The sequence below is a fragment of the Ostrinia nubilalis genome, chromosome 21 (assembly GCF_963855985.1).
Source record: "Ostrinia nubilalis chromosome 21, ilOstNubi1.1, whole genome shotgun sequence".
NCBI lineage: Eukaryota > Metazoa > Arthropoda > Insecta > Lepidoptera > Crambidae > Ostrinia > Ostrinia nubilalis.
The window spans coordinates 7,577,154-7,602,366 of record NC_087108.1 but is presented as its reverse complement, the minus strand read 5'-3'; the positions used below and the strand labels follow the sequence as shown (position 1 = coordinate 7,602,366).

General features: G+C 38.3%; 3 protein-coding genes across 5 annotated transcripts; 1 reads left to right on the top strand and 2 right to left on the bottom strand.

The window, feature by feature from the left end:
• The first annotated feature begins 295 nt into the window (after positions 1 to 295).
• On the top strand, positions 296 to 5,568 carry LOC135082250 (centromere protein J). The gene is made up of 3 exons (XM_063977016.1): positions 296 to 3,641; positions 4,046 to 4,250; positions 4,605 to 5,568. Exons 1-3 carry the CDS (start codon positions 406 to 408, stop codon positions 4,734 to 4,736), a joined length of 3,573 nt encoding a protein of 1,190 aa, XP_063833086.1. The 5' UTR covers positions 296 to 405; the 3' UTR covers positions 4,737 to 5,568.
• A 92-nt stretch (positions 5,569 to 5,660) lies between these two features.
• On the bottom strand, positions 5,661 to 7,474 carry LOC135082251 (large ribosomal subunit protein mL44). The gene is made up of 6 exons (XM_063977018.1): positions 7,319 to 7,474; positions 6,959 to 7,237; positions 6,664 to 6,824; positions 6,370 to 6,496; positions 6,094 to 6,267; positions 5,661 to 5,867 (listed from the first exon to the last, which is right to left on the bottom strand). The coding sequence occupies exons 1-6, from the start codon at positions 7,395 to 7,397 to the stop codon at positions 5,710 to 5,712; spliced, it is 978 nt and encodes a 325-aa protein (XP_063833088.1). The 5' UTR covers positions 7,398 to 7,474; the 3' UTR covers positions 5,661 to 5,709.
• Positions 7,475 to 8,569: 1,095 nt separating this feature from the next.
• On the bottom strand, positions 8,570 to 14,748 carry LOC135082222 (uncharacterized). Of its 3 annotated transcripts, XM_063976988.1 has the most exons (14): positions 14,554 to 14,748; positions 14,264 to 14,475; positions 13,507 to 14,185; positions 13,374 to 13,434; positions 13,190 to 13,255; positions 13,032 to 13,115; positions 11,963 to 12,935; positions 11,808 to 11,881; positions 11,617 to 11,699; positions 11,384 to 11,499; positions 11,056 to 11,114; positions 9,832 to 10,907; positions 9,132 to 9,394; positions 8,570 to 8,881 (listed from the first exon to the last, which is right to left on the bottom strand). In XM_063976988.1, the coding sequence occupies exons 1-14, from the start codon at positions 14,585 to 14,587 to the stop codon at positions 8,744 to 8,746; spliced, it is 3,918 nt and encodes a 1,305-aa protein (XP_063833058.1). In that variant the 5' UTR covers positions 14,588 to 14,748; the 3' UTR covers positions 8,570 to 8,743. The 3 variants fall into 3 exon arrangements, with proteins under 3 accessions (XP_063833058.1, XP_063833056.1, XP_063833057.1); XM_063976986.1 differs by lacking the exon at positions 14,554 to 14,748 and having other exon boundaries at positions 14,264 to 14,547; XM_063976987.1 differs by lacking the exon at positions 14,554 to 14,748 and having other exon boundaries at positions 11,629 to 11,699; positions 14,264 to 14,547.
• Between the last annotated feature and the right edge of the window lie 10,465 nt (positions 14,749 to 25,213).

The window sequence follows — 25,213 nt, the reverse complement described above, 5'->3', positions numbered from 1 at the left end:
TTTATGTTATTCTTTAAGTATAGTAGTTTTTTCCTTAATTTTTTAAAATTTAGAATTTATTAAAACCAATATTCTGCTCTTGTGATTTGTAATTTTGAATGTCTGATTATGTTTTTAACTCTCAGACTTCTCAGACGCTCATGTGGCTTTACCAAAAGTAATTTTATTCTTTATATCAAATTTTGAATAATAACGTTACTGGTTACTTTTATTCCTCGCCGACCCAAACACAAATATTTAAAAAAAAAAATTTGACACTGACATTACAAATGTCAGCCAGTCAGTTTTTGAAAAATCTGCGCCGTTTTTGTGAATTGTATTATTGTTTTTGTTAAACTAAATTTATTTCCAAAATTTACTTATTTAGATTCAGTATTAAATGTTTACGTGCTTCAAAACACTACCATGGATCAATCGTACTCGGAAAGCGATGTTTCGCTGTCTCCTTCCCAACTACTGGAGCGATTACAAGTGTTACGGCAACTGCAACTGTTACAACGAGGGAAGCTTCAAAAACAACGCTTGGAATACCAAGAGACATCAGAAACTTCGTCCAGTGTAACTGAGATTGTTAGTCATTTTAGTAACAGTACAAGTTATAATACATTTCGCAGTTTACTTGAGTCTGCTCATGATTCTTCCACTGATGGTACACCTCGGCTGGAGACCAGAGGAATATCGCAAAAGGTGAAAGAACGAGACTTAATCGAAGGTGTATCAATGTTAAATTTGTCACAAGAATCAGAGTTCATTGTTAATTCCCCTGTGTCCTCCAGAAGTCGAAAGTCAGTATTGTCTAGAAACGAGGATATCATCTCACCACGCAGCAATGTCGTTGAACAAAATTCGCTCTCGAAGAAACATATTGCTCTGGATGATATGCCCATACTATCACCTAAAAAAGACTTTGAAGCACTGCTGATGGAGAAACTTCAGGTTGAAAAAACTGTGGCTAAAGCCAAAAGCCCCCAGCAAACAAATAAATCCAAAAATGTGGCTAAAAAGCCGTTCCTCAGGAAAGGAGAAGGTATGTCCCGTTTTGGTTTACAAAAGAAGGACTTGGTGATCCAGAACACAAAAGCCTTGCCATGGCGTAGACAAAGTCTTGAAAATAAAAATGTACAGTCTCCATTAAGAAAAGAAATAAATAAACTACCAAAAAGTAAAGATAATAAAGCTAACGTTGAAATAATAGTTACAAAACCTCAATCAGTAGATAAAAATAAAGAGGAACTAAAAGAATCCAAAAACAACTCTGAAATAACCAACACAACAAATGAGAAACCCAATAATCATAATTTGTCTGAAAATGTTGAAAGCGCATTACGGCAGCTTATGCAAAAACCGCTTACACTTCCAACTGGCAAGCATCCATTGAAGAATGGTAAAGGAAATACCTGGGCATCAGTTTTAAGTAAAGAACAAAATGATTTCCTTAAACAACTCAAGCAAAGTGATTATTACAAGAACTTTACTTCTCCAGCCAAAAGCATTGTATCAGATGTCAGCTGCGATGAGGCACTATGCAAGCTTTCACATGAAAGAGAAACAGCAGAGCAGAACATGTTTGACTTGCTTGAAAGCAAAGTCTCTCATGAAAGCTTCAGCTTAGAAAATTCTTTCTTCAACAAGTTTTTGAGAAAAAGCAAATTAGAATGTTCTGGTGAGAGCACACCGCTTGTCATGCAACACTGCTTGGCAAACAACCCAGATTTGATGCACATTTATCCTAATCTTAATCGAAAAAGGAATCAGAATTCCCAAAGTGATGTTGAAACGTGTAATAGCGAATGCGCCGATTGTTGTAGTGAAACATGCTCATCTGCATCCAGTTGTTGCTCTTGCAAGACTGTTGAAGAAAAAAACAATACAGTCTGTACAGAAAATAATAAAAAGGAAGTTGGCCATAAAGGCAAAACCAAAACTACAGACAGAAAAGGAGCAAAAGAGGTTCCTTCTGATAATGATAAAGATAAAAATGATGCTGTCAATGCTAATGACAGTCTTCAATCAAATATGGTGGAAATGAATTCCAAATTAATTGCCACAAGTGAATTATTGAAAGACAGGTTGCGTGAACTAGAAGATGAAATAGAAACTTTTAGAAAAGAAAATGCAAATCTCACAAAAATGCGCGAAGAAATTGACGTAGAAAGGCAAAAGTTCTATGAAGAAAAATCTATGTTTGAACAGAAATTTCATGAGGAGAAAATTATGTCTGAATATTATTTAGCCGAAGAAAAAGAAAAACTGACTAAGCAAAAGCAAATGTATGATAAGTATGTAAGAGAAATGAGGGGGCGTTTGAATAAAAAAGATAAAGACGAAGTGTTAAATTTGAGAAAAGAAATAAATGATCTCAAGGAAGAAATTAGAGTAAAAGATGCTAAGTCCACATCAACTATAGCCAGACTCCGGAATCAAATAAAACTAATGGAAAAAGAAAAGAAAGCTGCTGATGATGAAATAGAAAAATTAAAGAAGGAAAATCGACGAATACAGCATAGTAATGATATGACTAGAAGAATGACAAATATAAAATATTTAGAGCAAATAAACAAAAAACTTTCTAACATGACTGCTAAAGAGACTCGTTCAGAAGTAACCCTTGACTCTAATGCCAAATACAAAACATTTGAAATTGAAAGACAGAGTAGAAGTAGAAAAGTTCCATCAAATAATGCTGATAAAGTAATGAGAACCAGAGCTAAAAGTGTTCCAAATCTAAACGTAACATCAAGATATGCTAAATACTTTAGTCAAAGAGATGCAGGGAGTGACTTTGAAAGAAATAGGACAGTAAATATCGAGGCTTTGGATAAATATGATTACACATCTGATATTGACATTGAAAACGAAATACTAAATGATTGCGGTGATTCCATACAGTCTAAAGAAAATTCTGACCCTGAAGATGATAATAATTTAGAAAAGTTGTATATGGAAAGGTTTCATTCAGTTTCCCCTAAAAGTTCAAGGTCTAATATATCAAATCCAAGCACTAGTTACATTTCCATTAGCAATAATAACCCAGACACGTTTTTTATTTCGAAATCAAATTCAAACAGGGATTCTAGATCACCAAGCAACACTGTATCTCCTTTCAATAATTCTAACGAATCATTATCCAATAGATCTAAATCTTCATCAACTTTGAGTCACAGGTCAAGTGACCAGAGGTCACCAAGAGATTTCAATGATGACATTTGTATAAACAGAGATACTAGCAAAAACTTGGCTGCAACTTCTCGAAGTTCTAGCAAATCTCAGTCCAAGTCCCCTGTGTCAATTCTTACTAACAGATCAAGTGTGCTAAAACCTGAAACAGTAATACACAATGAAAACTACATGGGAAGATTACCGACTGTGTCGTCTAACCCTTCTTCAAGCAAATCTAGCTTGACCAAAACTAACTTGAATCCAATAGAGATAAAAAAACCTGATGGTTCAAGGGAACTCCGCTTCCCGAACGGAAATATGAAGTTTCTATCATCTGATGGGAAATACAGCAAGTTTGTTTACTACAATGGTGATGTCAAGGAGAACTTTTACACTGAAGGGCGCATCAAATATTTCTATGCTGATACGAAAACCTATCACACCACACATGCAGATGGGCTAGAAGTGCTGGAATTTATAGAGTAAGTAGACTTGTTTTTTAAATGACACCTACACACTAGAAATTACTTGCGTGCTTATTGGGTCTTCCTATTTTTTCATCTATTCGCCTCTGCTGGACATAATACTTCCCCCAAGGAATGTCAAAGAATACGAATTACCGTTTCGTTCCTTATCCAGCCACTGCCAGCTATCTTCTTGAAGTCGTTGGTCCGTCGATCAGGGCGTCTGAAACTACGCTTGCCTTGACGGAAACCGGTTTTCTTCAGTTTGCATTAATTCTCCGGCAGATATAGCTGGCTCAGCACTGGCTTGATCCTTTTTTGGGCTATTCTCAAATTACTTTACTTTGGTTTGTCTAGAGAAGACCTCGATTGACCCTTTGTGGCGCACATTATGGTTACTTATTCGATGTTTTATATTCCAGTGGTCAAGTAGAAAAACGCTACAAAGACGGCTCGACTGAGATCCGGCTGCCCAACGGTAGCGTCCGCTACTTTGACCCCAAGAATGAACACGTACGCGAGGAGTGGAGATTCCCCGATGGCGCAGCGCTTACCATCTCCGCGAGCGGAGAACAGCGTGTGGTGTTCAGCAATGGACAAGTCGAAGTACATACCAAAGATCATAAGGTACCTACCTACTTCTTTTGGCTTTAAAGGCTTTGTATCAGTCAACGATAGTGTGTGAATTTTATTTATGAGCATTCGTTGGACTACCATTTATTATAAATGCTGGTTCATTCAACTTATTTAGGTCCTCATTAAAATCATCAAGCCGAATTTTACAAATCTGCATCATTGTCTTGCATATTTTACCAAATCTGATGACAACTGATGAACTGAGTAACTTAATAATTGAAGTTATTTGCTCATGGTGTTAGGTGTATGATGTATAATTTTCTTCTACTTGAAGTTCTTTGCTAGCGTTGTATGATGTATCTTTTTCTTCTCACAATCTACAAAATACACTCCATTTCTTCACAGCGGCGCGAATTCCCCGATGGAACAGTGAAACTGGTCTACAACGATGGCACCTCGGAAACTCGCTACGCGTCAGGACGCGTGCGCATCAAGGACAAACACGGCAACGTCATCATGGACTCAGCTACTGGATGAGAGTCCACAGTTCTGCGAATGGTGAGGCTGCCTACATAGGTAAGGGACTGGTAGCAGTATTAATTGACTGACCATAAGATAATAATGAAATAAGCAGCATTGGTCGCCGTTGTAATATACAGGGTGTTGAAAAGTACAAGCAAGTTTAAAAAATCATAAAATTGTCAGACAAAACATAATATTTTCCCCAGAATATTAAGCTGGACTGGTATTGTTCGTATTTCTAGAAGTTAGTTCTTACTCTTTTCTGAACCACGCGCCACGCCCCAAAATTAGGCTAGTATATGGAACATCCTGTATAAGTTGTGATAAATTAAACCCCTTCAGTAGACAAGATTAGGTCTACTGAAAGGCCCATACATTTTGACGTTGATTAAAGTTATCACGGCGCGCATCTTAGGCCTACTGCAGTTAGTGGCTAACAATATGAAAGTAAAGTCTGATGTTAATTTAATTATTATTCTCTGCAAAGTATGGTGAAGACCAGGATTATCTTACATAGCCAGCTGTAGTATACAATGTTACTGTCATAATATTATTATATGCATGCAGCTTAGTAATAAATTAGAAATAGTAGCAGCTTTTCAAAATGCAATATCAGATAAAAAACAGGTGCACGACTGTAAATATAAAAACTTCATAAGATTTTTAATTGAATAAACTAAATGACTTGTTGTAGTAAAAGTTGTTTTCTATTTGTAGTTAGTGATTGTTAAAATATACAAACTGTAAATGCCAGGCTGTTAAATTGTTTGGAAATATTTTAAAATACTGGTGCACAAATTGACAATAACCTAATAAAAATACTATTATTATAAGACTGTAATTTTATATGGCGAATTTATTTGATAAGGAAAAGTATTTAGTAAAGAATGTTATGTACTTGTAATTTGATATTCTATTGATTAAAATAAAACTTTTAAATTACACAATAAACTATTTTATTTCTAATTTTAATGTAATATTACACTGATTAACTTGCAGATATTTGACTTCTCATTTGTGCATTGCGTTTCGGTATTCCGTCAAGTTTGAAATTAATTGGTTTCATGTGGTCTTCTGTGCCAAATATTTTCTTTAGCGCTTCTCTTGCTGCCATTTCCTTTGCAGTAGCAACAGTTTCCCCAAAACCTGCAATATTTTATAGTATTTAAAAGTAGAATATAGTAATTTAAATGATTGTGCATGTATTGCTTACTCTAGATTCTAGAACAAGTCTAGAATGCTTAACTACTTAATCTTTAAAAGACAGATTGTGACAAAAATAAATTGTCTCAAATGTTACAAGTGCCATTTTAGAAATTATTTGTCTTGGCATAAGGAAACAGATTTATGAGGCATAAAAACTTTGTTTTACCTGAAGATATCATCTGTTTATCCACATAGAGCCCTACTCTGAAACAAGCTAAAAGTGTGTTCTTTCCCGTTTCTCCAATCAGGCGGGGTTCGACAGTGCTGTTATCTTTGGCCAGTAGGCTAGTGAGCATGCCCCAAGGATCTTCTATTGACCAGTACTCATTCACATCTTTGCCTGAAATATACCATACAAATTATGTTATAAAAAACAAAATTCAAGTCACTTCATTTTCTTAGGATTACTCATGTGGAAGTAAACAAATATGCATAAAATTACCTTGCAATTGCGTTATAACGAAGTCCCTTACGAAATGTGCAGCACTAACTTCACCTGATGACTGCAGTAATGCACCGACAATGGCTTTAAAGGCATTTGCCAGAATAAGATTATCCACTGGATATTCCTGAAAATATTGCAAGGATTAACAGTTTATCAAATCCATTAACAAATTGTTTGCTTATAAAAGTTTAAGGAAATAATCTGCAGAGTGTACTGGATGAATTGTGACTACAACTTATTATGTTGTAATGTTTAGTACTTTAGTCATAGAAACTGAATCTACAAACTTACAGCAGCCAATATCATGTCCTTAGTGCCGAGATGAGATGACACGTGGGCCAGGGTGCTCTCACTGGTCAGGTGCTGCCTTACACCGGCCACTCCTTCTAGAGGAAACTTGGGCAGGGCAGTTTCCAGGTACAACTGGATGTATTCCTTGATGAATTTCTCACCTGTAAAAAATATTTAGAGAAAATTGTTATCTTTCTGAAAGTAATTTTCTGAAATCCTGATAAATAGTAAGCTAATGGAAAACATCGGCATCATAACGAGGAATATTTTGTCTCTTACTAGACGAGTCTATTACCTTCTTCAGCTAACTGCCTATTATCTTTAACTTTGATATCAATATCCATTTCTTTCTGCTTCAATTCTTCTTTGATGACGTATGACCTGTCTGTAAATGCTTCTAGCAGTAAATCTGAATCGAAGTCCTCATTGAGCCGCTTTCCGAAGGCATACAGTTCAGCTTCCAGGTTCCATTCCAAAAACGTATTTCGTGGGTTCTGTTTCTTTCCTCCGAGCTTGTCTTCTCTCCTTTTCAACTTTCGTAAAGTCGGTGCTACCCATCGACTTATATTTTGACCTGTAATTATTCGTATTATGAATATTTGTCATAAAATTAATTCATAAACCGTTTAAATGCCTACTAAAACCTAAAACTTACTTTGAATTGTGATGGGTACAACTTGTCTCACTTTGGAAATTAAAGGCACAAACCGTGTTACCAAAGCTATTTTATTCATTTTGTTACTTTATTTTACGAATTTATAGAAAAAATAGGAATTGTTTTTGCATCTTACGAGCAACTGTCAAAAAGATTTTGAGGTTAAGTTTTTTTTTTAATATGTTACCATGCCATAATTTTGAATTTCTACTACTTTGTAGAGCTAACAAATAACGTTATTATAACGTTATTGAAATAAAATGAGTTTCAAGGGAAAAGGCATAGATGTATCTTACTGATATTATAAATGCGAAAGTTTGGATGTCTGGATGTTTGTTGCTCTTTCACACAAAAACTACTGAACGGATTGTGATTAAACTTTACTGCATTATTACTTTAGCCCAGAATAACACATAGGCTATGTGACAAAGACAAACTAAATTTCACTCGGGTGAAGCCGCGGACAAAAGCTAGTTTCCGCATATAATAAAAGATACCATGACCATATTATGTTGACTATGTTGTTTACCGTTTACCTGTTGCTGCTTGCATTAGTCAGGTACAGTGGGCCACAGTTCCAGCTACCCATTCCCGATCTTTTTTGGCTTTTCTCATCAAATGGTAATTCTTTGCGATAGAACAAGACATGGCTGGAAGTGGATAGTATATTAATGAATGAGTATCATACGTTGGAACTGTGTACACATGGCCACACTGTTAACTATCCATTTCCGTTTTTGCTCTCGCTCTAATCAAATGGTGATTCTTTGCGATAGAACGAGATGAAATGACTGGCAATGGGCAGTTAACACTGTTACCGATAGCACAGAATAAGTAATTAGTACAGTCAATAGCAAAGTCGGTGATTAGAATCGGAAATTCAATACCGATGAACGATATTCGTGTATCGCGTCTGATCGCGTCTGTCTACCGTGTGGCGTTGAAGTGATTTTATTAAAGTAGGGGATTGTAAAATATCATGAGATTCGTTACCTATTAAACCTGCTGTCAAATTCATCTTCGCCTGTTGCTATTAACTGTACTAGGTAGTTACATACTTATTTTAGTTAAACGCGCCTAAAAACGGATTTTAATGAAATTTTATTATGCTTTACATCCGTAAGCAAGCAAATAACTACGCGCATTATTATGACTACACTTGCACTCTACAATCCATTTTCTCTATTCTTCGAGAACGCTAGCAGTGGTTGTTTGCCACCATAATCGCTATCATTACATTAATAAAAGGTATTATAAGTATAATTATTTAATTTTATAAACTTGTACAAAACTACAAAAACAAAACAAACGAAAATAAAGAGAAAATCAAAAAGATTTCTTCTTTTATAAAAAATAGATGTAAGCTATAAGTAGTGCGTTCTGTATATTGAAATTGTAGACTGTACAGACGCTGTTGAGTTCTTCTTAACTCTTGCGAATCGTCAAAAACTCTCGTACGGAATTGAAGAAGCCTCTTTTCATCTTGCTGTTCACTGGGTATACACTGTGATTACTGTAGAATGACGCTGACGTATCGTATATTGAAGAACTCACTTCTATTGCCTGCGAAATAATCAATCAGTTTACATAATACATCATAATTATAAAATAACTTTCTATGCTTAATATGCTTCTCACAGTTAATTGAGTTAATTGAAAAAAAGGGTTAAAATAATTTAGTCTTCCTCGAGAACCATTCAAATTAGGTAAGAAGAAAAAGCAATTCCTAAAGCGTTTTCTTATCAACACACTCTATTATATTTTTGACTGTGTTGTTTCGGTCCTACACAGACATTGGTAACACTATGCTTACCCCCAAAGAAGTGCTGATGTGATAGGAATCTATGGAGCTGTTGATGGATGGCTCTTTGACAGGGAGGTTGACTATTTCATTCAGCTCCGAGGCTCTGGCCGACCGCATAACCAAGCACGACATTAGCCTCCTTAAGAAAGGCTTCTTCTGCTTCGACTCCTGAGCCATGATGAGGGGCTTTGGAGAAATCATCACGTTGTTGTCTTCAGAGCAAAGCGAATAAACTGACGTGCCTAGGTTCGGAGTTGGGCACTTTCTATGTCCTGAAAGTTAAATATGACTTGGTATACAAAGAATGGGTTGTTCCCTCATGGTTCTCCTGGTTTAGAAGACTGAGTTTCCACGATTTCCTACTGAAAGCAAAGATCTTTATAGTATGAGCATAACAGACTCTCGTGAACCTGCTTTGTCTCTCTGATACTAATTTCACAACTTAAATCTGCTTTGAAGCTAAAGATAAAGTGGGTATATAGGTAATTATTGTATTTATTATAAACGCATATTACGTAATAATATTCATTGCTCTTTTGAAACTAACTAAGGAACACAAGACAACACTAACTAACTAAGGAACAACACTCAGGTAAAGAACACATCAAAGTCATAATGACTTTGATGTGTTCTTAGGTTATATCTTTTTTTATTGATAATTTAAGATATTGTGTCAATCCCTAAAATAAGCGAGTACTTGAGTAGTTACCATTAAAAATTGTATGTATGGAGTGAGATTCTTTTTGGTCCAGCGGCGGGGGACACGTTGAGCCAGCCTCCACCTTGGTAGATGAGAAGGTCACGCGTTTCATATAAGACATACTCGCGTACTGAATCTCCATTGACGACATCGCCTGCCGCGGCGTCGCGTTCTTCTGTTCATTGTTATCCTTTTCTTCCGTTGTAAACAGAACCATAGTATTTCTACTTTGTTTCTTCATTGATCGAGCTTTAGATTTATGCGACACAGTGCTCTTTGCATTCATCGCCAACTCTTTCTTATTAGTTTGACTCTGCTTATCATAATGCAACGGCTGCCCTGGATTGGTTTTCCGTCTTACATCACCAACAGACACTAAACTGGTCTTGCAAATGCATTTCTTGCGCTTGTAGTCTCGACCAGTCTTGTTCGCTATTGTGCTCTCTATTGTCCTTTTTACTTTGTCGTACTGCTTCCGCGATAGTATTATCGGTTTTTGCTTAGAGAATTGCTCCACTTGCAGAAACACTTGTATATTACGATTGAGTATCAGCTGCTGGTAGAGTGAAGTTCGTTGCACTTGGGTTTCATATTGTGTGCCCGTGCTGTTAGCTCTAGACTTTCTAATAGATTTCGACGATTTGTGGGTCTTCCTTGATATTTTGTCTACTACCGGACTCGGAGGTTCTTCCACCGGACTCGGAGATTCCTCTACCGGACTAGGAGGTTCTTCCACCGGACTTGGACTCTCCTCTACTGGACTCGGGCTTTCTGGAGGCGACTCTTCCGGACTAGGACTCGGGGGAACATTCTCTTCTGGAGATGCAGAATCACTTGAACCTGGTTGTTGCTGAGCAACTTCTTTATCGATTTGGCTGGATGTAGCGTGGACCTTTTTGCTGCTTTGACTAGGAACTCTTTGAGATGCAGGATGAATACTTTTTGGTTTCGGTTGGGGCTCCTGATAGGTTTGTGGTTTTGCTTCATTGCTTTCGCTACTACAGAATCTTCGTATGTCACAGCAAACACACGGTGGTTCTTCAGGCATTTCCATAATGTTAATACCGGTTACTATTTTCTTTTGCCTGCAAAAAAATTGCATACTTATTTTATTTCGTATTTATAACGAAATCGTTTATTATTTCTACAACATTTACAATAATAAATTATACGTATTAACAAGTGGTTATTTTTTGGTGCTAAAACAAAAATAAATAAAGAAAATATGATCACGTTTTTCCATAGAAATAGTGTAGAGGAACAGCAAACTTATTTTCTTCAAGTTTAAGGCCCTAGAAAATTAAAATAAATTAAATACAAAACGCAAAACAAAGATAGAGCATCAGTTAATATTATGCTTCATTCACACGAAAAGCTTACAATGAGCTGGACATCACAATCGTACTATACAATGTAGGATCCATGCGTTCATTGTTAGGTAGTTCATAGTAACGGGCGTGTTTAAAATGAACAGGAAAAATGCGTATTAAGCAGTTTTACTTACACCCCTATAAGCTTCGCATGTGCTTGACGTTGCATTCATCAGACATGAAAAACTGACCTGATTAACTGCACTGTGGATACCTTTATCAACACCAAGTAGTGCCCTTATTTCCTTATCCCTCTTTATTGGATCTGCTATGGTGCAACTGTCTCCTCTATAATGTTTGATGGGAGCTAAAAGAACGAAATTAATATCCTAAATTATTATTGATTACTAGTTTTTGTTTGATAGTCACAGATTCAACATCATATTACAAAGTCCTCATGGACCTCATAAAGGTTGATATGCACCTGAAAACTGACCACTATCATCATCAATTTTGGATTTTTGATTATGTATCACAGTGTGTTCCACAGGTGGCTTGTAATCGCGTCTGCAAAGATGAAAATCATCAATTAATTTTAAGTGCGAAAAAACTTTGAATTCCGCCTTAAAGTTATTAAAATATCCGGCGATAAAAAAAGTCAAAAATAAAATCTACCTGTGAGATATTTCAATACTATCTCTTACAAGTAATCTTGAAAAGGTTTTTTTAATTTTCTGGTCGTCTTTCTGCTGAAAATAAAATTGCAAATGTTTCGTATAATTTTCGATAAAATTTTAAAATGTAAACATGAACATTTTCGAGAAAGTTACCTGGTTTTTGGATCGCACTGGCGATGTTCTTCTCTTTCGTTCATCGTTGACTAGCAATAGGTTTTTCATCGTGGGAGATGAAGCTTTATCATCCTCTGTTTTTCTTTTGATAGAGCAGGCAGGGCCTTTAACAGTTTTCCTAAACTTTAAATCAGTCGTACTATTTTCGTGTTGAAATAAAACATCGTAGAGTTCTTTGTCGCCATCTATATTGATTGTAACTTTTGAAGGCTCACTTTTTGGAAATCTACGTTTGGTTTCCCCATTCTCATTATTCAGGTAATCTGTTAACTTTTTTGTGTAGCTATCGACTAAAATTTTCTTCGTTACATTGTGATCTGTATTTATTCCTTTAGTTTCTTTGGAGCTATTTATTTGTGCAAAGCCGTACTTTTGCCTGCTTTTGGAAAAATCTGCTTTGTTATTGGTTCTTTCATTATTGATTCTGTTTTGTTGAATTGGCCTGTTGATGGATGATGAAACTTCACGCCCGGGACTAGCTTTTCTTGTGTTGGTTCTTAAGACTCTGGTTTCAGCTACATTATGCTTGTTTGTGTTTCTGTTCTGAGGCGAAGGTGAACGGCTCCTTGATCTCGAGCATTTATTGTCAACCTTTTTCTCATTGTTCTGCCGTGTTCCACTGCTGGGACGTTGAGAGCTATGTCCGAAGACACTTGGTTTTCGCGGCGACGAATATTTACCATCATCTTGGTAATTTTTCACAATTTTCACATTATCACAACAATCTTGCATTGGATACACAGATATTATAACCAGAGGGCTTTGGCAGTCTTTGACAGAGTTGGAATCGGTATCGCTGTCCGTGAGATTTGCACAATTAGTGTCGATGTTAGTTCGACAGCATTGTATTATTTCGTCCTTGTGTGGAAATGTATTTTTACAAACAGGAACATCTCTTGTTTTATTATTATTTGTAGTATTCAAATTCACTTGAGTAGCTTGCGATTCTTTGCTATAATAAAAACAATTCAAGGTAAATTAACAATAATCGTCAGAAAATCACAGTACCCATTAATCGGTTATTTCTTTCTGCAGTGCTTATACTCACTTTTGCATAATCGTTGGTTTTGGAGACATTTCCCATTTGTTTTCATTTTGAAGATCTGCTTGTATATTGAAGTCTCTTTTTTGCCTATAGGATATAATAATTATTAATTAATTAAAGAAATATGAGAGTAGTTGTTTGTATGAATTGATGATACCTACGTGGAACATGTAGCAGCGTTGTAGCATCGCGTCAAACAAGTATTTTGGTTGCAGAAGTTGAAAGATCTGTAAAAAAATTGAATGAATTGGTGAGCTAGTCGTTAATATCAAGTTGTACCTACTACATTACTATGGAGATCATAAATTAGAAGAAAATGTAATCAACAAACAATTATTTTCTTACTTTCGTTCTTCCTGACATACATGGGGCGAAGTCTGTTGAACTGTGGCGAAGTCCGACGTAGCTGCAACCAGATTAAACCATCTATGAGCTAGTATGACTATAACAGGAATATTGATAATTAGATTAAACTTACCAGGTTTATCATGAACAGTAGCAGCGCACCTCAACACATATCTATCATCTTCAGTCATCCCTAGATGTCCGGTGACTCTAACATGACTCTTCCCAGCATCTGACGCTGCAGCTTCTCGAGGCGAATAAAAACATTTGCAATCTCGGAACCTTTCGGAGTCACGCACTGCATTGGGACACCTGCACTCTTCAAACCGTTCGTTCCCCGTCCTTGAGAATACCAAATAATCGTCTATATTGTTAGGTTTCCCTATTCTTAACGTATCTTTCTCTCTGTCCATGTTCAACGAGTCCAGCACCAATTTCAGACTTGATAGCTGTTCTAGTGGTATTACTTCATCTTTCAGGCTGTTTTTGGAGCGTGTATTCGCAAATTTAGCGCTCCCAGTTGTTTTGATTTCGTACACCTTTTCTCTTTTACGACCTTTTACAACAAGGTAGACGTTCTTTGTCTGTATAGAGTTCTCTTGGTTGGATACTGTTGTGTGGATTCTCTTAGGGAGGTTTAATCGTCTTTTTATGGCATTAGAAGCTTGAGTCTGGGAGGTTTTTGGTATTACCGTCACTTTGATCAATGGTTTCTCCTTTGAGTTAGGCAAGTGAGTAGGGAAAGTGCTGGGGTTTTGAAGTCGAGGGCCTAACAAATTTGAGTAACTTAACACTGAATATTGTTGAAGAATCTGTAAAAGTTAAGGTATTAAGTTATCTATTCTACTTAAAAAAGTTTGGTTACACTTCATATTAGGCAATGTTTTCACCTCTCGTTCCGTGGTTTTCTTCAAAATAAGCGAAGTCGACGATTCGGCAGTTCTGGGTTTAGATTGTGGATATTGGCAATCTTTAGAAATCTGTTTGCGAAATTCTTTTAAAACTTTTATATTATTAGTATGACTGTCTAATTTTACTGCCGTGCCTCTGTTTGAGTTCCTGGTAACTCTTTTCACTGGCGGTCTCAGAAAATCCAGTGATTCTAAAAACACACACAACAAAAATAAAAAAAATGTACGAAATATACGAAAATAAACAAACATACAATTTCAGATCTAACCTATTAACTCTGAATCAACACTGCTGTAATCCATTTCGATAATTTTGTGTTTTTATAAAATAAAAATACCGCGACAAAAATACGACATGACTCCAATTTTGTCATTGACAAAGGTGACATGAGACAGGCTGACACTGACTTAATTATTTTTAACGAATTGCTATTAAACAGTACTGTACCGTTATTCGAAGCCTTTATAATGAGAGTAGTGTCTGTCTTTTCCTGTTTGAGTACTAGTTTTGACGTATAATCTGCCCACGTGACTTCCGCTCCGGTCCTCCACCGCCTAAGCACGCCTCAATTAACGACACTAGCGCCACCAACGGTAGCTCGAAACTAGGTTTCGATATTCTCGCCATTTTGGTGTTTTAGTTCCCGTTCGAGACGGTCGTAGAATTAGCTCCGCTAGTTCGCGACCCATCTCACAGGTACTAGTCGTGACGTGATTCAGGTAATATTACCATCATAATGTAAGTACTTCTAAATTATTATGTACTGGCTGAAAACTTATAAAAATTACTGTGATTACTTATTTCGCAGTGTAATTTATTTTTACAACGGTGTTACCGTTCGGGGGTAGATTGCATTCAATCTAACTCAGTGTAATTTTAAATAATTATCTTTCTTCTCTAGTAATACTTGTACCTAACGGTATTCCGTTAGACGTGTTTTAAAAGTAACATTACTTTTTAGCAATGTTTGTTTCTAACGGTTTTTCGTTAGATATGTTTTTAAGCTAACTTTTCTTCTTAGCAATGTTCGTACCTGACGGCGTGTTCCGTTAGATGTGTTTTAAAACTAACATTCCTTTTTAGCAATGTTTGTGCCTAACGGTTTTCGTTAGATGTGTTTTAAAACTAATATTCCTTTTTAGCAATGTTCATTCCTAACGGTATAACACTCCTTTTTAGCTGTGTTTGTTCCTAAGGGTTTTCCGTTAGATGTCTTTATTTTCAAAAGGAAAGAGGAAATATTATGTCCACGTGCAGAAGAGGAGCAAGAGTTGGCGTAGAGGTCAAATCAAAGGATGGTGTGGTGTAATGTGATAGTCGCAAGATGTGATTGCTTGCTACAATAAGCTGTAAGTACCAACTTACCAATACCATTTCAGACATACGAATTCCATCGGACGGATTGTGTTGATTTATAAATCAACAAAATAAATAAACGGTAAACTACCTTTATCAATATGCATCCGGGGAAAGTATGAAAACTTCCACTAGGTAGGGTAGCGTACCGACGTACCTATTCTACCGCCATTATGGGAGTCTAACGCATGGCTTATAACCCAAGAGTGAAGTGTGCAGTTTGTCCTATTAGGATACGGTACGTAGGTATGATAATACCTTTGTGGTTTTCTTAAACTATGATTTCAGGAAAACGCTATGCTGTTACTGTGTAGATAAACAGTGAGTCTGTGTAATAAACGGTGAAGGATGAACATCGTCTATTCAGCCTGATACGCAGTTTATTTGATGCTAGCGGCGTCTGGAAAATTTTTCGGCAGCAATACGATCGCAACTCTGCTCCGCAGATCGATCTGAGATTTCGCCTTATGCTAAATACATACAGTGGAAAACTCAAACTGGCTACTCGGCAAGCTAGATGGCAGTGTAACCAAAACGCAGCAGCATAATCCTGTAGCGAGGGTAAGTTCTCTTGGAGCAAACAGGGAAAAACCAGGAGCCAGAACCTTTTCTCCCTCATCCCACCGGGATAGGAGAAAACTCAAACACTCAAGGAGTCTCATATTGAGCCAGGCAACGCCGCTCATTTTTATTTACGTCGAGAGGTCTTAGTAAGGCATTGGTCCAAACCCTCTTGTTATCCCTCATCCCACTAGGATAGGAGATTACCCAAAGAGAATCGGACTCAAATCATTACATTTCGAGCCGAGCAACCTCGCTCATTTTTATTTACGTCGAGAGGTTTTAGGGCATCGCTCTAAACCCTCATGTCATCCCTCATCCCACTGGGATAGGAGATTACCCAAAGAGAACCGGACTCAAATCATTACATTTAGAGCCGAGCAACCTCGCTCATTTTTATTTACGTCGAGAGGTCTTAGGGCATCGCTCTAAACCCTCATGTTATCCCTCATCCCACTGGGATAGGAGATTACCCAAAGAGAACCGGACTCAAATCACTACATTTAGAGCCGAGCAACCTCGCTCATTTTTATTTACGTCGAGAGATCTTAGGGCATCGCTCTAAACTCTCATGTTATCCCTCATCCCTTTGGGATAGGAGATTACCCAAGGAGAATCGGACTCAGATCATTACATTTCGAGCCAAGCAACCTCGCTCGTTTGTATTTGCGGTTCAAAGACATGAGGGCATCGTCCTAAACTAAATCCTCATAATTTTGAAGAGTTATAGAACCCAAACGCCTTATTCCACGGCAAACGAAAATAAGTAAAGTTGCCGGGTAGACATGAGGGCTTCGCCCTAAATCCGCATAACTATAAAAGGTTCTGAAATTCTATTTTGCACGGCAAAATTAAAGTGATGTTGCCGGGAGGACATGAGGGCATCGCCCCAAATCCTCATAATTTTCAAGGGTTATGGAACCCTAATTAAAATGCTTTATTTCATGACAAAAGTAAGCTATTTAAGACCTGCCATGGGTAAAAGGTGGAGACAGAGATCATGAGATTACGCAAAAATGACTCGATTCGTGTCAGTTTGGCTTATTTCATTACTGCCGAGATGATAGTTACGAGGGCATCGCCCTAAACCTTCAGAATCTTGAAGGATGTTAATTAATCGGGGCCGCAGCTATGCGCTCTGAATTTTTGGTACCGAACAGTTAACGCCTGGAGAAATTAAATAAACTTAAGCCTTTATGCAGCCTCTGCATAGTAAAGTTACAACTATTGACCTGATAGTCTTTTAAATAAGGTTATACATCCATAGACGCTTGGTGGGTACCACAAAGTACTGAATACTAAAATAAGTATTTTTCTGCCTATACATACCTATAGTACACCGACAGACTCATGCAAATGTTCTGACGGCAATTGATTCGCACAGAAAGAGTCGCGACATTCGCGCCCTTACCTATTGGACGACTTCATTCTGGGGTAACTCAGGACCCATCCTTGCTTCGGGGTCAGATATAACCCATGCCCCTATTGTAATAAAAGCATACAAGTCTGGATAATAAACACAATGAAGTCGGTCCTTACCTATATAAAATAAATAAACAAAATAATAACAGTCTTACAAACTAGTAACAGTAAAAGGTGAACTCCATAAATACAAAATGGTCTAACCGAGTCTCGGTTACCAAAAACATGCAGATCAAGTCACGTAACGTTACAAATCCTAAAGCATGGGCTATTTTCATGTTATAACACTACAATTCATGATTTGCGTGAGGCAAAGAGCATTTTAACCGCCAACTTGAGGCGCTCATGGCACCCAATACCAAGTACTTATGATCCACAATAACCAAAAGTATGAAGCTTACTGAGCTTAAAACAAATTGGACACGCTGCATGGTAACGCATTTCGCAATTGAATTTCACTGTACAACGAAAACAGTGACTTTAGTAAACCGTACTTACTAAATATATATTAAACCGCGCAGGTTTACCTACTACAATTTGTTATTTTCTCATTTACACAAGCCATTACATTCGTTGGAGAAAAGATTGCATACCAAAAGTCACACAAGTCTTCAGTCTCTTAACTGAACTTTCCGTGTGCCCCATGATAGTGTCAATGACTACGTCTTGTCTACTTAATTTAAGTAAATAAATATAATTTATTATTAATGTCATATGACACCATGTCATATTGTTAATTCGACCTTTTGTGCACCTCTGTGGTTCAATAAAAATTGTCGTATGAATATGAACGACTTTTACGAGGAGTTAAAGGGAATAAATCAAAACCTTCAGTCCAAGAAAGTAATTTAACTCTGTTTTTTTCCAATTATCACTGTGACCTTAGGGTCACACAGAAGTACATAAATATGGTTGGAATTAATTTTGGATAATGTGCCGCACTCTTAAGCTCTTTGCTTGGGGCCGAAAGTCCTTCGCCTACCTACATAGTACAATTTACAAAATTCGTATTTGATGTGATTTAAATCCATCAATTATTATACTGTAACGAAGGTAGTCACAAGCAAAATGTTGTGGCACACACAACTGTTTACGAGTTAACTTGTTTTAAGTACAACAGCCTCGTGAAATATTCTAATACCTACCCGACTCGCTAGGTCAATAAAGTAATTTGTCTCTGCTGACTATTGTCACAAAAATTAGTACTTACCTACCTACTGGCAACTTAGGTATGTACACTTCAATGAATCATGAGTGACATTGGCGATGATATAAAACTTAGTGTTACACAAACATCATTACATAAATATTTTTACATAAATATTATTACATCGTGCAAATGAGCGATCGTCCAACGGCATTCAGGGTGATGAAAATAAATCATTCGAAATTAAATCCGATGCCCACCCTAAGGGCCTTGATGAAACCTGATAAGGTTTAGATCGGCTACGAAACTATCATTTAATTCTAGCTGTGCTTGCGACTTCGTTTGCATAACTTTTCCCGCTTTCGCAACATTCTTATTGATGCTCCGCTACTATTGGTGGTAGAATGATGTTATTATGATTTTATAGAATTCGTGGTTAAAGGACTCCAACACAAAGATATGTGGGGAACTCACATAACATTTATAATATTTACATACAAACACATTATATATTTATAGTACATTACATAAATTATGATAATATCAATAGCATTATAATATATTTACAAACACACTTGATAAACAGTAACATAAATACACTACACATATATTTTAATAACAAACATAAATAAATACCTAATACATATTATATTCTAAATAAATAACTTACACAAACAAATAGACTACGCGTATTGTGTTAGATATTGCATATTTACGGCGCGCGGCTCGTCGGAGAACCGGTTTGCTATTCCACCGCTACTTACCTGCGCAGGCCGCCCAGCGCGCCAGTCACGACTTTTGCTATCTACGCGAGACCCGTGCGGCTCGCGACGACCGCTAACTGATTACGTAGTACGAACTGTGTAACGATCTTTTTCTTCGATCAATCTTACTTTATACTTGTGTCACAGAATATAACTGAAGTGCTCTGTTTCTCCTTCGTGAATTGATTGTGGAAAGTAATAAATAATTTCGTTTGAAACGAACGGACTTCATCATTTGTTCAACGAACAACATACCCACAACTGGTGACCCCGACTCAAGCATCCTAGATGAGCGATCAAGAATATCTCGACGCAAGTATTATAACGACGGAACAAGATAAAATGGAGGACGCAACTACCCCCCAACAAAATTATACGTTACCAGCACCTGAAACATTTCGAGTTGGCGTGAGAATACCCCCGTTTTGGCCTGAAAAACCCTCAATATGGTTTTCACAAATCGAAGGTCAGTTTGCGATGGCGAGAATTACCGACGACAACACGAAATATTACTACGTACTTTCGCACCTCGATCGTCAATTCGCTGTCGAAGTTGAAGACATCATCACTTCACCACCGAGTAGCGGAAAATACGAAAAGATAAAATCTGAGTTAATCAAGAGGCTATCTACGTCCAGTGAAAGGAAAGTGAAGCAACTTTTGCAATCGGAAGAGCTTGGTGATCGCAAGCCCTCGCAGTTCCTGCGACATCTGCAGCATTTGGCCGGCCCTAACATACCGGAAGACTTTCTTCGCACAATTTGGACGAGCCGATTACCAAACAACCTGCAGACAGTGATTGCATCACAAATGAGCCTGTCTCTTAACGAACTGGCAGCCCTAGCTGACAGAGTGCATGACATCGCGCCATCATCACCGCAGGTAGCAGCCACCAGCGCTACGAGTACGCAGTCCGCATTAGAAATGATGGCACGGAGCATAGCGGAACTAACAAAGCAGGTCAGCTCTTTAAGTGCAGATGTTCACGGCCGTTCCCGCCCTCGTAACCGGCAGTCAAACCAGCAGTCAAACCAGCAGAATCGACAGCGGACTCCATCAACGCGTTCCCAGTCCAACTATAGAAAGTTCCCACAATGTTGGTACCACTTCAAGTTCGGCAGTCAAGCTAAGAAGTGCGTGAAGCCATGCGACTACAAATCGGGAAACGCTCAGGGCAATCTGTAATGGCGGCTGAAGATTGCCTACCCTCCACTGGTCGCCTCTTCGTAACGGACCGCAGATCGAAAGTTCAATTTCTCGTTGACACCGGAAGCGATTTATGCGTCTACCCTCGTTCTGCACTCCGTGATCGTCGTGAGAAGACCAACTACCAACTGTGCGCGGCTAACGGTTCGACTATAGATACGTATGGTTATGTACAATTTAATATCAATTTAGGCCTTCGTAGAGACTTTAATTGGAAATTTGTAGTAGCTGACGTAACTAAAGCGATTATTGGTGTTGATTTTTTGTCGTATTTTAATTTACTCGTTGACATACGTAATAAACGAATAATTGATGGTACAACTAATTTAACTACTGTAGCGTGTATTGTTAATAATAATAACTCAATACCTAGTGTAAAAGTTGTGACTGGAACTTCGCGATATCATAATTTGCTTTCTGAATTTCCTGAAATTATCAAACCACCAGGCACACCGCGTACACCTAAACACAATACAGTACATCACATTCGCACAACACCTGGCCCTCCTGTGTCATGTTCACCCCGCAGGTTGGCCCCCGACAAATTGAGGATTGCAAAGGCTGAGTTCGACGCAATGTTGGCAGACGGCACAGCTCGTCCATCAAAGTCGCCATGGTCGTCACCACTACACCTGGCTCCTAAAAAAGATAACGGCTGGAGGCCTTGTGGTGACTATAGGTTACTCAACGCCAGGACTATACCAGATAAGTACCCGATACGCCACATACATGATTTCTCTCATAGCCTGTCTGGTTGTACTGTCTTCTCTACCATTGATTTGGTCAAGGCATATAATCAGGTGCCAGTGCACGAGGAGGATATCATAAAGACGGCGATCACTACACCCTTCGGACTCTTCGAGTTTCCATACATGACATTTGGTTTACGCAATGCAGGCCAAACCTTCCAGAGATTTGTTGATGAAATGACCCGAGACCTAGAATTCTGCTACCCATACTTGGACGATTTCCTCATCTTCTCAAAATCAGAAGCCCAGCACGAAGATCACCTCCGACAGGTCTTCTCCAGAATGCGAGACTACGGTATGGTGATCAACACTTCGAAATGCGTTTTTGGGGCGTCCGAAGTCACATTTCTAGGGTACCATATTTCACAACACGGAACCAGGCCTCTGGAAGGTAAGGTCCAGGCTATCAAGGAATTTCCACAACCTCAGACAGCCAAGCAGTTGAGGCGATTTTTGGGGATGATTAATTTCTATAGGAGATTTATACCACAAGCTGCCCAGATCCAATCTCCCCTGAACGCCTTGCTGACTGGGTCTATCAAAGCCTCTCAACCGATTGTCATGGGTGGAGACGCAATAAGAGCTTTCGAGGAGTGCAAGTCAAGTCTCTGCAACGCAGCAATGCTAGCTCACCCGGACTCCAAGGCTAAACTCGGACTGTTTACTGATGCTTCTGATGAAGCCATGGGAGGAGTAGTACAACAGTTGCAAAACGGTCATTGGCAACCACTAGCATTTTTCTCACGCAAGTTGAGCCCGGCACAAAAGAAATACTCAGCATACGACCGAGAGCTCCTTGCAATATATGAGAATATAAAATATTTTCGCCACTGGTTCGAGGCTTCTCAATTTACCATGTACACGGACCACAAACCTCTCTGTTTTGCATTCCGTGAACGCAAAACCAACTGCACTCCGCGTCAGTACAGGTATCTGGACTACATTTCTCAATTTTCTACAGATATCCAGCACATCTCCGGGAAAGATAATACAGTAGCTGATACTCTTTCTCGTGTAGATGAAGTAACTGAACCGGTAAGTTTTGAGAAATTGGCCAAATTGCAGAAGTCAGATCCAGAATTATCTCATTACATCAATGAGGAGTCTTCCCTGCGCATAAAGAAAATGAAAATACCTGGGAGTTGCGTAGAATTGTACTGCGATGTCAGCACATCAACCCCCAGGCCATTCGTACCCAAACCCATGCGTAAACAAATCTTCGACAGTTTGCATACTCTTTGCCATCCTGGAGCCAACGCCAGCGCCAAACTTGTAGCCCAGCGATACGTTTGGCCACAGATAAGGAAAGATTGCCGAGAATGGTCTATGTCATGTTTAGCCTGCCAGCGCACTAAGGTAAATCGACATGTTAAATCACCTTTAGGTACCCTCGATTTACCCACAGCGCGATTTAAATATGTACATTTAGACCTCATCGGACCACTACCGCCTTCCAGAGAATATCGGTACTGTTTGACAGCGGTCGATCGTTTTACACGATGGGCTGAGGCTGTCCCTATTACCGACATTACAGCGGAATCTGTGGTCAATGCGTTCCTCCTTGGATGGGTTGCTCGTTTCGGCTGCCCTACCGACGTCGTAACCGACCGTGGGAGGCAATTTGAGAGTGCAACATTTCAACAACTGTCGAAAACATTAGGTTTCAGACACCGCAGAACCACTGCATACCACCCACAGTGCAATGGCCTAGTTGAAAGATTTCATCGTCAACTAAAAGCCGCCATTATGTGTCACAGTGATAGCAGTTGGTCCGAAGCGTTGCCTATAGTACTACTTGGCATACGAAGTTCTTTTAAGGAAGACCTACAAGCAACATCGGCAGAACTTGTTTATGGTGAGCCCTTAAGACTACCAGGGGAATTTTTAGGCTCTAATGTTGACAAATGCACCCCTGATTTGACAGATTTCGTATCACGAATCAGATCATTTGCCAACAACCTACAGCCAGTACCCACATCAAACCACTCAACTAAAAAAGTTTTTATTTACAAAGACCTTTCCTCTTGTTCTCATATCTTTCTCCGTGAAGATGCCTTGAGAAGTTCTTTACAACCAGCTTACTCAGGCCCATACGAGGTGTTAGACAGAGGACAAAAGGTTTACAAAATTCGTGTCAAAGGTAAGGAAGTCACAGTTTCGGTAGACAGACTGAAGCCAGCCTACATCATGACCGAACAATGTAACACAACAGCCACAGAACCCAGTAGTACCACTCCAGCGGTTAGAACAACGCGCTCTGGTCGTCAAGTCCGTTTTCCGGATTTTTATCGACCTTAGGCAAGGTCTCTCGAGGGGGAGTGATGTGGGGAACTCACATAACATTTATAATATTTACATACAAACACATTATATATTTATAGTACATTACATAAATTATGATAATATCAATAGCATTATAATATATTTACAAACACACTTGATAAACAGTAACATAAATACACTACACATATATTTTAATAACAAACATAAATAAATACCTAATACATATTATATTCTAAATAAATAACTTACACAAACAAATAGACTACGCGTATTGTGTTAGATATTGCATATTTACGGCGCGCGGCTCGTCGGAGAACCGGTTTGCTATTCCACCGCTACTTACCTGCGCAGGCCGCCCAGCGCGCCAGTCACGACTTTTGCTATCTACGCGAGACCCGTGCGGCTCGCGACGACCGCTAACTGATTACGTAGTACGAACTGTGTAACGATCTTTTTCTTCGATCAATCTTACTTTATACTTGTGTCACAGAATATAACTGAAGTGCTCTGTTTCTCCTTCGTGAATTGATTGTGGAAAGTAATAAATAATTTCGTTTGAAACGAACGGACTTCATCATTTGTTCAACGAACAACATACCCACAGATAGTTTTTGTGTTGATGCAAACAAACTCTTGTTCAGCCCTATAACATTATTATCATAATTGTAATTACAATAATACATAATTACATATTAAGATTGCTCTGAATTAAGCTGGTTGACTAACCGTCAATAAGCTGATCTAGCTGACAAGTTATCACCGTTAGCCCTAAAGATAATGGTCGCACAGTCTTACCACAGCACCGACGTTTGTAAACCGCAAAGTTTACTAAGTTTGTACTAGGAAAGTCTGTATTATTATAAATTTTATCAATTCCGACTCAAACTTCGCTATCCCTAGCGAACAGTGATAACGCGGAATACTCAGGCAATACAAAAGTATCGTACCTATACATAGCCGGCTAGCTATTGTCACCTATTCATTACACCGTCCACCTAGGCTACGGTCCTGTAAAGGTTTATAAATATTAAAATCTGAGCTGATACCTAAATGTGGGAAATGTTGGAGATCATCAAACGCCCGCTATCGGCAAGCGACTTTAACTGTACCAGTGAATATTCTTATCCATACCTAATAATTATTCACTCCTACCGAAGCTTATTAAATTCATCCAACGGTCTGATACTGTGAGTGAGGGTGGACGTAGCTTTTGCGCCTTTTACATGACGTAAAGTAACCGATAGTTCATTATTACATAGTTGTTAATAAACGATGCATTAGACGTGAATTTACGGAGATGCAGATGCAGATTGCGTTCTGTAAAATATTATAATGTACCTACACACAGTACATTACCACTCAGTAGACAGATAAGCTAAAGTTCTAACTAATTCATAACATTTCTCACTGATCAATGTCTTATTCTTCAATTGATCACAT